General features: G+C 32.6%; 2 protein-coding genes across 3 annotated transcripts; one reads left to right on the top strand and one right to left on the bottom strand.

Annotated features, from left to right (window-relative positions):
- The first annotated feature begins 2,934 nt into the window (after positions 1-2,934).
- LOC133672445 (uncharacterized) lies at positions 2,935-6,479 on the top strand. Its single transcript, XM_062092869.1, has 4 exons — positions 2,935-3,330; positions 4,505-5,128; positions 5,337-5,512; positions 5,814-6,479. Exons 1-4 carry the CDS (start codon positions 3,239-3,241, stop codon positions 6,410-6,412), a joined length of 1,491 nt encoding a protein of 496 aa, XP_061948853.1. The 5' UTR covers positions 2,935-3,238; the 3' UTR covers positions 6,413-6,479.
- Positions 6,480-9,432: 2,953 nt separating this feature from the next.
- LOC133672412 (NEDD8-conjugating enzyme Ubc12) lies at positions 9,433-11,947 on the bottom strand. Of its 2 annotated transcripts, none has more exons than XM_062092819.1 (6): positions 11,769-11,947; positions 11,102-11,215; positions 10,347-10,455; positions 10,142-10,220; positions 9,938-10,054; positions 9,433-9,824 (listed from the first exon to the last, which is right to left on the bottom strand). In XM_062092819.1, exons 2-6 carry the CDS (start codon positions 11,208-11,210, stop codon positions 9,687-9,689), a joined length of 552 nt encoding a protein of 183 aa, XP_061948803.1. In that variant the 5' UTR covers positions 11,211-11,215; positions 11,769-11,947; the 3' UTR covers positions 9,433-9,686. The 2 variants fall into 2 exon arrangements, with proteins under 2 accessions (XP_061948803.1, XP_061948804.1); XM_062092820.1 differs by lacking the exon at positions 11,769-11,947 and adding an exon at positions 11,675-11,697.
- Positions 11,948-12,986: the final 1,039 nt, after the last annotated feature.

Raw genomic sequence — 12,986 nt, 5'->3', positions numbered from 1 at the left:
GAATATAATAAAATAATATATTAATATTGTAGTCTACAATGTTGTCAATTTGTGGTTTATTTGCAAGTTTTATCTACAATTTGTAGATATGTTTTTAAGTATTATGATTTTGTTTTTTAAATTAAGACACAAAAACATGTTGTTTAAGCTTAATAGAAAAAAAAAGAACAAACCAATAAACCCAAAAAAAATAAATTATTGATGCTAATTAAATACTAAAATAGCAAGCATGTGAAAATATTTAACCCTGATTTTTCCCTTTAATTTTGAAAATTTTTAATTATTTTATCTTCAAGATTATTATTTTTTCCCAAAAAAATAATTTTATTTTTAAAGATAAATTCCAACAATCTCTTCAAAAGATTATAAATAAAAAATAACGAACTAACAATAATTTTTAAAAGGAGAGGGATATTAATTAAATATTAAATAAAATACAATGCAAAGGAAAAAGATAAATAAAAAGAGAATGTATTAATTAAAATAAAAAACACAAAGGAGGTCAGGCGGGTGGGCTTGGCCCGCGTACCTGGTCAGCGACCTAATAGCCTACACACGCTTAGATTGATTTTTTAATGGAGCATTGTTTCTTCTAGTTTGTTTTACACGGACGACGGGCCATCTCATTCTTTACAATATTTTTCTATCACTTCTAGTGATTTGTAAATTGGGTTTCAAGTTTTGGAATCCCAAAACCCCATTTTTAGTTTTTTAACTTGAAATTATGAATACATTATGCATAGACATAATTTCTTTAAAGCATTATAAAGTTAAAAAATTAAAAAGAAATAACTACTTAAAAAAATAAGCTAAACGATTTAAAAAATAAAGAAACAATAGTATGAATTAAAATCTAAATAAAAAAAATCATGCAAAGTGAAAAAACATAAATAAATAACAATAAGGACATTAATTCATTAAATGAAAACATAAAAAAATTGGCTTCTGGCCTGGCCAACCTAAGAGTTTAGGCTCCTTTGTGCCTAGAAACCTAGGGTCATACCACGAGGTTTATTTGATTTTTTTTAGCTAATCATTCATTTTTTTATAAAAATAAAAAACAAATGATATATCATTCACAATTCCAGTTTCCTATCATTGAAAAAAAGGTTGAAAAATTAGGTTAGGCTTTTTAGGACAATTTGTTTTTTATTTTTCAACTTATTTCTACTTAATAAACATTTTTATAGTGTCAGTGAATCAATTTATCAATTTAAAATACCCCAAAATTGATCTAAAATTACAAAACCAAACTAGAAAAAAATAATCTCTCAACTTAATCTATTTTTTTCCGTAAGTTGAAAGTAAAAAAACATCTAAATAGAAACCCTATTATCAAATAAAACTAATTTACATTAAAATTGACTTTTTTTTATTACTAGAATATGACCAAACAATAACTCTCTCTCTCTTGTTTATTGTTTTCTAACAAGTTTATCTCTCTTTTTTTTTTAGATTCAACCATAAAAAATGAAACTAAATGAACTTTTGGATCAAAATAACTTTTGCATGAATATTATATTTGCCATGTGGTTTTTGTATGTTTTTTAAATGTTGATCCTATTTCTTTGATTTTTTTTGTTACAAATTTAATCCATAACTCATTAAATTTGTCACAAAAGAATTCAACCGAGAAAATAATTAAGAAATAAAATAAAATCATAGTAATGATCATGTGAAAGTACCACCCCAATCATTTTAATATATTAGTTAACCATATAACGTGCCACTACTCTGTTACAGGCTGAATAAATTTTTTTATACCAAACAATGCATGTGTGTTATAAAAAAGGCTATATTAATAATATTATAAAAAACTACTATTACCTAATAAAAACGTAAAAATTAAACAATATATAATAAACTAATATCCTAAATATATTTTAAATAATTTAATTTGAATGAATTTAAATCAAAATATAAAAAACCCTTTATAAAGAGATCTCAAATGCTTAGACCCAGCCCATAAAAAAGAAGGTCAAGCATGTCCGTGTTGCCTAGTTTTTTTCTAAAATACAAACAAACGACAATGACATTTATAATGACAGATCATGTATAACGTGCTAATATGATCATTAACCATTGTAGGTGCCTGTTAAGTTGGGATTTGACATTTTAACTCCAATTAATAATGTTTTATAAGTATCACTATATTAATTTAGCTATATCCTCTATTGTTTTGTTATTGAACCTCAGAATTTTTTTTAAAAAAGTTTGAAATCATACAAGAAGTCATGATTGTACACTAGCCATGAAAGTAATTAAACATATTTCTTGTTTCTTAGAATAAGATTTTTTTTTTTTTTTTTATTTACGTGGGTGTCTGGGCCAGCTTACGCGCACCACGACTATTCCCCACGGCTCGCTGGACATCCTGCAATCCCAGGAGCATGTAAGGCACCGCGGGGATGACAGACGTGCACATAGAAGGTCGAACCCGGGACAGGGACGGAACAAGTCACACGAATTGATCAAAGCAGCTAAACCCTCAAGTGCGGGTACACATGAAAACTCGAACCCAGGACGTCCAGGCAGGACAAAGCCTGCCAAAACTACTGAGCTGCAAGCCTCGTGTTTCTTAGAATAAGATTTTGCATGCATGTGAATGAGCAATGGTCTATAAAAACCGCTAGGTATAAATAGCTCTCCCATCAATGCATATATGTAGTAATAATATGACATCGTTATTACAAAGTATTCTTAACTAAACAAAAACAGGTTACATGCATGGATAGAAACATTGTACCAATTAATTCGATTTTTCTCTTTTTTACAATTTCTCGAAAGCTAATTTTGCATAATATTGTCACCAATCAATTATTGGATTATTAATCAGTGGTATTCACTTACTTAATATAAGAAATACCCATTCGATAATGCATGATTTTGTTTGAAAAATAAAAATTAACATTACTCGTTTCCAACAGACACAGAAAACCTCCAATACTTAAAACAAACAGTACGATAAAACGTTGGCAAGTCTGTGTCATCAGTTTTTATGTAATATTTTTATTTGGTGACATGTTTGAGTCATCTGTTCGAAGAAGATTTGAATATTCCATTTTTACCTTACTGATTTTTTGTCCCGAGTATAAATATTGGCTTTAGCTGGCTCTTATAGACTGTAAAGTAAAGGGAAGTTTGTTAACTGGGGTCCAAGATCCGCCATAGTTGCTAACGATTTATTACTATTCCTCTTTTATAGGAAGTCAACGACTCTATCGAGGTTTCTTGATTGATGGGCCTTAAACGGACCCATTACAGATTTGGTTCTTCTTCCCTTCGAACACCATTCAAGTCTTTGATTCCCAGAACTATTGATGCCATGAAGTAAGTTTTTTTTGCTGATTGGTTTTCATCAAGAAATCTAATCTTTCTTTTTTTGGTTTCGGTTTTTTAGTTTTCTGGTTCAGTGATTGTTTTGTTCATAGTCAACGTTGATTATATTTATTGCTTTTTTCTTGATATTTAGAAAGAATTTAATGGGGTTTTGTTAGGACTCTTTAGAGATTATAGAGCTGGTCTGGTCAATGGTCAAACGATGCACGGTAGCAATTTTGTTTGTTAATTTCATCAAAGGCTTAGTTTTGTTATTCTACTCTGATGAAATAGGTTTTGTTCATGGATAGTGTGATGTGGATTCAATATTGAGACATATGGTTGCCGTTTTGTGAATGGTTTTCAGAAAGTGTCGAAGTTCAACAGTGCTTTTCTTAGATAGTGGGGTTCCTATTTTGTATGTAAATTGTTGATATTAATCCCTTGTTTAATTTGTTACTAACCAGCAGTTAGTAACAATTTTCCCTAGTATTTTCCGACAGGTAGGTTTTGAATTGCTTATTTAAAGACGCTTGTCGTTGTTGGTGTACCTGCTTCTCAAACATTTGTGGTTGTAGAGAAATTGTTGTTCACTATGAATGCATCCTGCTTGTCTCTTTCTGATTTTGATTTAGGCGTTGAGGTTAATCACAACTCCTTCGCAAACTGGGATTCATTCTATGTTATTACTAGGTTGCTATCATTTTTTGGGTGGACTTGCAGAAGGTGGAGATTGTAGGAAAATTTCAAATCTTCTGTTGATGCATTGAAGATGTGTTTCTATTTATAATTGTTGAGCCCGTCATTTAGTAAACTCAGTCCTGTGGTTTAAAAATTTCAAAACCATTTAGATTATAGATTTTAAATGAATTCAATACCATTAGATGAGTACTCGTCAAAAAAGTTAGAATTATAGATTGTAAATGAGTTCAATGCCAGTCCCACATGTTACTCAACTTAGATTCAGTATGATCTCTGGGCTGACTATACATCAATTGATGGATTGTCGATTGTATAGTAGGCTTGCATGTTCTCATAGATATTAATGCTAGTATGTTCCTGTGCCTGAAGCATAACCTCTTAGAATGTCATTTTTTATAGTCAATCGAATGTCCGTTTGGAAAAGTTTTACTCAAGTGTATTGATTCTATCTTTTGTATTCTGGCAATATGTTTGCTTTTCACAGAGGAAGAAAGATTTTGGGGGTTTCTCTTTCTATCTTTCTTATAAACATGGCTGCTATAATGGAGCGCGCTGATGAAAATCTCCTTCCTGCTGTTTATAAAGAAGTTAGTGAAGCTTTTAATGCTGGACCATCTGATCTGGGGTATCTTACTTTCATAAGGAACTTTGTGCAGGGACTGTCATCACCATTGGCAGGTATTTTAGTTATAAACCACGCCCGTCCCACTGTTCTTGCAATGGGAACTTTGTGTTGGGCCTTATCAACTGCTGCGGTGGGTGCAAGCCATCATTTCTCGCAAGCTGCATTCTGGAGAGCAGTAAATGGCTTTGGACTGGCAATTGTAATACCAGCATTGCAATCTTTCATTGCTGATAGCTATAAGGATGGTGTGAGGGGTACTGGATTTGGATTGCTAAGCTTTATTGGTAACTTGGGTGGTATAGGTGGTGGTGTTCTGGCAACAGTTATGGCTGGTCAGCAGTATTGGGGTGTACAAGGATGGCGTTTTGCCTTCATCATGATGGCATCATTGAGTTTACTAATAGGGTTACTTGTTTTCTTATTTGTGGTTGATCCAAGGAAAACAATTGGTGTCAACCGTGACACCAGTGAGAATTTTGAAAGGTTCCTATCACATTCTTGAGATTATATAGTTTCTTCACAAGCTTTGCTTATCGCAATTTACATTTAATCAAAATTTCATTTCAACTTAAAAATAAAAGTACAGCCTGTTGTAATTGAACCTTCTTTCGATTTTCTGTGTAAATAGGTGATGGGGAAGTCAATGTCTCTGATTCTTTTGGTTTGGTAATTCAACTTCTTTTTGCTGCAGAGATGAACTGGTAGAAAAGGGAAATTCGTATGAATTATCAATTTGGACAGAGTCCTGGACAGCAACAAAAGCCGTTATGAAAGTGAAAACATTTCAGATAATTGTCCTGCAGGGCATTGTTGGTTCCCTGCCATGGACTGCAATGGTGTTTTTTACCATGTGGTTTGAACTGATTGGTAAGTACATTCCAATTTTATTTCACTCCAAACTGTATTTTAATCAGAAATACATTGAAATTGCTGATGATATGCTACCATTGCATCATTCATCAAAATTGAGTGCCATCATGAAATTCACCTGTTTCGTTATGCAATGAGGGAGCCAATTGCTATCACTATATTATCGCTCCTCCTTTCATGTGGTTTTGAAATGGTGTAGGGAATCTATTGCAATAGGATAATTACTCCAGAACATTCAATAATAATAGATTGGCTGTTTCCCATTGTCTCATTATAATGCCATGGTCTCAACTTTCAGGTTTTAATCATAACAAAACAGCAGCTCTCCTAAGTTTCTTTGCTGTTGGGTGTTCATTGGGGTCCCTCCTTGGTGGCATAATAGCTGATCGAATGTCACATATTTACCCTCACTCTGGCCGTATCATGTGTGCCCAGTTTAGTGCCTTCATGGGCATCCCATTCTCTTGGTTTCTCCTCAAAGTGATTCCACAATCAGTAAGCAGCTATTTCACCTTTGCTGTTACCCTTTTCATGATGGGCCTAACAATCAGCTGGAATGGTACTGCTGTCAATGCCCCAATATTCGCTGAGGTGGTGCCTGTAAAACACCGGACTATGATTTATGCATATGATCGTGCTTTTGAAGGATCGTTCTCTTCTTTTGCGGCTCCATTGGTCGGAATCCTTTCAGAGCAGATGTTTGGTTATGATTCAAAGTCTGTTGATCCAATTAAAGGTTCTGTACGAGAAGCTTCTGCACTGTCTAAAGGGCTTCTTTCGATGATGGCAATTCCATTTGGTTTGTGTTGCTTGTTTTACACTCCATTGTATAGATATTTTAGGCAAGACCGTGAAAATGCAAGAATGGCGGGTTCAAAAGCATTAGAGATCATGTAAGAAGCCTTTTCAGATTTTCCACCATGCAACATTTTTTTCATGAAGCGTTTTTTTCGAGTATTCATAATTCTGTGCATCTCACTTGAAGCGTATCGACATGCAGCACGTAGTTGGCTGGGTGCTGGTCGTTGTATGACCATTTTCTTGATGATTGACCTTTTTTGAGCTCCGACTAGATGGGTGTCCCGTGGCGCCAGTTGTTTTTTCCGTTGTAAATAAGGAAAGCCAAGGCAACGCAAGCATTCTTAACGAACACCGAACTGGGTCATTGACTTTATTCGAGTCAATAAACTAGCATGGTTTTGATATTGGAATTAAAAAATGAAAAAATTAGCATGTTAAAAAAAGAAAAACCGATAACTGGGTCATTGATTTTTTTCGAGTCAATAAACTAGCATAGTTTCAATATAGAAATTAAAAAATGAAAAAAAAAATCAAGTAAAAAAAAGTAAAAAAAAATCCTGAATCTATCTATAAGTTAACATATAAAATTCACGACTTAAGTTATGTCAACCTATTAATTACATGACTATGAGCATATGATTAAGATAATCAAATATACGACTATGAGCATATGATTAAGATAATTAAATATAAGGGAATTGAAAAAAAATGTGAGGATTAATTTTTAATAAATCAAACATTGAAGGATAAGATTAATTTTTTTATATATATAAAGAACCTAAAAAAAGATTGAAGTCAATCCTTGTTAATATTTAAACCCTATTGAAGGTAAATCTAAAAAAATAATGAAATAAAATTCTTAATCATAAAACATTAAGGGATGAAATTTGAAAAAAAAAAAACAATACAAAAAAGAACCAAAACAAAAGAAAGAGCAATAAAAAGAAAGCAAATAAAAATTGACAAAAAATAAATCGAAATGAAATGTTGAGTATGGATGACAATGAGTACCTACGTGTCTGATTTTTTTCATATTTATACCGTACTTGTTACCCACCAGATAAAAAATATAAATATCTATAAATTAAATAATATTTAAATTTGAAGCATGTGTGTGAATGTCAAATTATTAAAATATAAAATAGTGTGTATAGTGTTATATATATATATATATATATATATATATATATATATATATATACATACACATACATACATACATATAACACTATATTTGTATTAAAAAAAATCAAGATGTTCTCCAATATATTTGTATAATATAAATATATATTTTTGGCTTAGGTTCGGGTGGATTTTGAGTATGTTTTAATAATATTTATACCTTATTTATTATTCACCCATTGGGTAAGGTCATCATCCGAAAACACCAACTCGTTCAGGGCGGGTCGAGGTTATATCTCTTAGGTTCAGATTAAATTGCAATTTTTAATGTAAAAGGATGAAATTGAAAATAAAATAGAATTAGAAAAATGTTAAAACTAAAATAAATAACAATTAAAAAAATAAAGACTAAATTTAAAATAAAAAATAAATGAAATTAAATGATTAGGGATTAAATTGAAAAAAAACTAATCTACAAAAGATTAAAAAACAATAGAAAAAATCAAAAAAATAAGGTCCAAATTTAAAATGAAAACTAAATGATAAGGAAAAAATTGAAAATGAAAATTAACCTACAAAAGATTAAAAAAAACAAAATAGATGAAAGTTAAAAAATAAGGACCACATTGTATTTACAAAACAAATGAAAGGAAGCTTGTGCGCTTTGTTTAAGAGATGAGAGAGAGAAAGGGCAGGAGGAGAAAAAAGTCTATTGAAGCCCCACCATTCGTTTGCCGTCGTCATGCACACCACTTCCTGAAAGATCTCGATGCACTGCTTCAAACGCTGCTACAAAAGGTGATTTTGACTGGAAAGGAACCCGCACGCGCTACCCTAAAGGGCACAAGTTCCTCCCACCGCTCGCGCCAACAATCTTTTTTTAAAATATATTTTATATGTCAAAAGATCCAATTGCCCTAATTTGAATTGGCAATTATAGAAAAACTAGAGGAAAATGACAAAAACACCCCTGGACCAAAGTAAAACAAAAACAAAAATGCAAGGGTATTTAAGTAACTACAATGTTACAAAAATTAAAAAAACAAAATAACCCCTTGCCCCCAGGTTATATTTTTTGTTTTTAAAGGAAAGATTAATAATTTAACTGTTCAATAAAAATATAAAGATATCAATTTATCCCTAAACAAACTGGTAATGCCAATTGAACCTATAAAAAGATTATTTTGGCCCCAAACCCAGCCCTTACAAATGTAGAGAGCAAAATCATCAGTAATAATCTTCTACAGTGCACTGAGCCTTGCTCCATAGTGAAAGATGGATGGGGTTTATTATTATTATTATTATTATTATTATTATTATTATTATTATTATTAATGAGAACTGCTTTTCATAACTAAGCTTGTGTTCTCAATGTTGTGTGATTTGATGCTATCTATTTAGGTACAATATACACCATTCACCAAAGTATTACTCCTGTGTTAGGAAACGGAAGAAATGATACATTAGAATGAGTCTGGTGCACTCGCATGCACCACCCCAGATCATCAAGGCTGTTCTACGTTGCTGATGAACACTTGAACAACTTGATCATCCATCTGTGTTTTTTGAATTGCTAAAGTCCAAATTGAGGCGTCAGATTGTTGATTGGCCACGACACATGGGAAAAGAGACAGATAAAGCTATCTAATTAGGTGTGCAGGAACCCGAAGTTGATGGTTCCATAATGATTCCAAAGGAGCCAATGAGATTGACCTGAGCTTCCAGCAAAGTGCAAATATGTGGTCTTCCAAACCCACGCTAGTGCATTCAAGACTGCATCAACGACAGGTGAAGCAAGTCCAAACATCTCCTTAAATAATCCAAGGAAACCACCTTCGATTGGATTTTACAAAGATTATCAGATATGAACGGACAGAGAAGTATTTCCATAACCAGATATGACAGTGAAATAATACAATGAGGTCCGATAATTCACGCTTGATCGCACGCATGGAGACCGAGACAGAACGTTAATTCCCTAAGCCATGCGCAAATTCTTATCTAACCTCACTCCACATTGAAATAAATAATATAACAAGTCGACATACAAATTGCATCCAAGAGTTACAATAGCATACAGATTATGTTTGTGTTTTCAGTTGCATGGTAATCCTAGGAACTAAGGCCCCAAGCTCCACCCAGAGAATCAAAAAGGATGACAACGTAATTTGAAAATAAATTTTACAACCACGGGCATTCAAGCATTGATAACACATTTGAATTGGCACCATGTACCACCACATAGAACCTAAATACACCGTGGAAAGAAGGATTGCCCCACATACCCGCCAGTCATAGCCCTTCTCACATTAGATTCAAACATCTTTGGGTTGTCCCTCAACACTGCTGCAGCATCATGATTAAGGGGATCCTCGTAATTTGGTTCCTGAAAGCACAATATTAAATGAAGTAAACTGAATGGATGTAAAGAGGTCAGAGATACCAAATGCCAACAAAATCACAGGGATGAACTTGATAGTTGAACACACAAAATAATACCGTGAAGAGATGATATAATCCATAAATGATAGTGTTTATATTGAGGACAGGTTTCCAATCTTCTCGCAAGATATTGAGACAGACATTTCCTTCCAAGTCGATGTTTGGATGGTAGACCTGCAAGTTGAACAAACAATGTACGAAGACCATCTTAATCCATTAAAACATTACTTAATTTAGAAAAGCAATGTCTTAATAAAATACCTTGGTTTTGCATTTAACTTTTGGTGCTTCGTGTGGGTAGATTGGGGAAACTTGGAAAGAGAACAAAAATGTTCCACCTCTTCAAACACAAATGAGAGTATTAAGTAAAATAATCATTTCTAGAAAAGAAATGATACAGTTTTCAGATCATATAACAAAGAAACTAATGAAATACAGAGACTAAACTTTAGAGAAAATTCATTACAAATAATATCCTTCATCTGGCCGGATAGAAACCTCAAAGCTCATAAGGTCATCCTTGCCATTGGGGAACGTCATGGTGCATGATTTAGGTAAGTTCAGCTCAGAAATATCTGCAACATGCGATGTAATGTAGGAAATGAGTGAGAATGTCAATAAGATAACACCACATAAGAAATGATCTCAACTTCCAAGATTATCTATTTTATATAGTGTTCCTTGAAGCGGACAACTAGAACCAACTTAAATAAGAAAAGTTTGTTTTATAAACTGGTTCAGGATCAAGTTTGTTACTAAAACAAATTCATGTATAGTTTGATCTGCAGAAATCTGTTGTTGATCTATCCCAGTTACTTGATATCACATCAAGTAAAAGGGTCCAGTGGGAGGTGCAAGAAGATAGAACGCAAGATCAAATAATATGCTATGTGTGCGGGTTTCTTTGAGCCAATGAGTTGCTTGAAACATTACAACAGAACTTGCAACTTTCAACTCAACACACACCTCTTTCTTAGCCCAAGAAGAGAAACAAAAATCTTTTCATCCAAGAGAAATCATCCAACAAATTAATCTTCCTCTCCTTGTACATCAAAGTTACAAAAAATTATTATGACATTGCTAACTTGGGTTGAGAAACATTTTTAAGAACTAACATGTAAACACTACAATAAGGCACGTATTCATCGTCAAAAACTTAAACGAGAGTAATTAAAACAGAACAAAATAAAACCGTGCAATTACTAACTACAAGAGGCAAACCTTTATGAAGACGCAATTCTCCAGCACTTTGCTTCTTGATCGGCACGCCACCATTAGCATTTTCAGCAAGTTCTCTCTGCTTTTCCTTCACTTTAAATAGCCGAATCATAGCTCCTGTCATAGAAAAAGAACAGCACTAATCAGCCATCAAATCCCTTTAGATTTTCACAAAGATCACGTGTATCAACATAATCTACTCACCGTAACAACAGAAATCAAAATCGCACACAAAACTACTAACCAATCAATCAGGAAAGAAAAAAGAAGACAAATACCCAGTTAAATACACTAAGGATTTGCTCTAACCAAGAAAGGACCCTCCAAAAACATCAAGAAGACGTGATTCTCTAGAGTCATTCACTAATTGAAAAATTGGATATCCATTGCTTTCAAGTTAAAAGAACAAATTTTTTAAAACTAGATCGCAATCTTTTATATTCGAGTGAAAAATCATCCAGGAATGAAACGAAAATAAAGGGTTCCACCGCAATAACTAAAAGCCCAAAAAAGATCCAAACTTTAAAACGTGAAACCACACACAAAAAAATCTGAATGATAACAAGAACAAAATACCAGCTCAAAACCCAGAAATCAAAATGCCTAAATCGATGAAAGCGAGAAACCAAAATCTAAAATGAGAGAGAGAGACATGGATCTTAAAAGGTACCTTATCTGTTCGAGGAAAATCCACAGAGAGAAAAAGAGGAGTAAGTTTTTTTTTTTGGATTTACGAGCAAGCCTTTTTATAAAACGAGGGGAAAGGGAAATTTCTCTGTTGCACAGTGCACACAGATTTGGCTATGCAAATTATTTACGAGTAATGAAGGCGGGACCCACCCCCTCTGGCTGGCCCTTTGGTTCGTTCTCCTAATATTCTGTTGCAAACGCACGAAGAAAAGCACAAACTTGCCCAAAGTCCTCTAACTCTATAAAGTATTTCGACTAAGTTCTTTAGTTTCGAATTTATGCAATTCAGCCCTCAATTTGCTTCACCCATCAAAATCATTAATAAAATTAGAGATTTGTATGCATTTTTTCACATGCAAATATTTATTTGGTTTTAAATATCACATTTCTCATGGTATTTTGTATATGAAAATTAAAATTTTAACCTAGTATCTCTTGTGAGTCATTCAAACCATATTGATATATTTAAGAAAATAATTGTCACCATCTCTCTTAAGTTGGAAGCCAAGATAGTATAATATAAAGAGATTAAAGCATTATTTTGTTCCCAAATCAAATGATGATGGTAAGTGTATTTTACAAAAATAATTTTGTAAGCAACATTAATGGGTCTGATTGGGAGTATGGTTGTGATTGTTTTTTAAAGTGTTTTTCATGTCGAAATGCATTAAAATAATTTTTTTTCATCTTTTAAAAATTATTTTTGAGATCAACGCAACAAAACAATCCAAAACATATAAAAAAATTAATTTTTCACAAAAAAATAAATTTTAATTTTTTAAAAAACACAAATTAACCCGCGTTTCTAAACACTCTCTAAATATGTACGTAATTTTATAGGTTTTGGAGGTGTCATTTGTAAGCACTAATGCATAACAACTTGCATAAGAAAATAAATCTTGTTAATTTTTTTGTTTTGAAAAGGGGATAATGTTAATTAAAATATGATAGTCTTAGAATAATATTGTTTAATATTGAAGTTGAAAGACTTAATTGAAAATTATATGCATAGTTGGGAGCTGGCTTGTAATTTTTCCAAAACCAGAGCCTGCGGCCCACTGTAGTGTAGACACAACACAAGTCATATGTGGATAAGTGAAGGAGAGATGGCGTGGATTGCTTATTTGCTACGCTGCCCTGGAATATTTTGTATTTATAATCTTTTTGACTATCTTTTGTTTTTGTACAGAAAAAAAAA

The sequence above is a fragment of the Populus nigra genome, chromosome 14, assembly GCF_951802175.1.
Source record: "Populus nigra chromosome 14, ddPopNigr1.1, whole genome shotgun sequence".
Lineage (NCBI taxonomy): Eukaryota > Viridiplantae > Streptophyta > Magnoliopsida > Malpighiales > Salicaceae > Populus > Populus nigra.
The sequence above is the reverse complement of the archived record's forward strand: the minus strand, read 5'-3'. Positions and strand labels throughout refer to the sequence as shown.

Coding starts and splice junctions, on each gene's coding strand:
- LOC133672412 (XM_062092819.1), bottom strand. CDS start 11,210: ATGATTCGGCTATTTAAAGTGAAGGAAAAGCAGAGAGAACTTGCTGAA. Junction 10,456..11,101: donor AGAATTGCGTCTTCATAAAG/GTTTGCCTCTTG, acceptor CGCATGTTGCAG/ATATTTCTGAGCTGAACTTA. Junction 9,825..9,937: donor GATTATATCATCTCTTCACG/GTATTATTTTGT, acceptor TTGTGCTTTCAG/GAACCAAATTACGAGGATCC.
- LOC133672445 (XM_062092869.1), top strand. CDS start 3,239: ATGGGCCTTAAACGGACCCATTACAGATTTGGTTCTTCTTCCCTTCGA. Junction 3,331..4,504: donor AGAACTATTGATGCCATGAA/GTAAGTTTTTTT, acceptor TGCTTTTCACAG/AGGAAGAAAGATTTTGGGGG. Junction 5,513..5,813: donor CATGTGGTTTGAACTGATTG/GTAAGTACATTC, acceptor CTCAACTTTCAG/GTTTTAATCATAACAAAACA.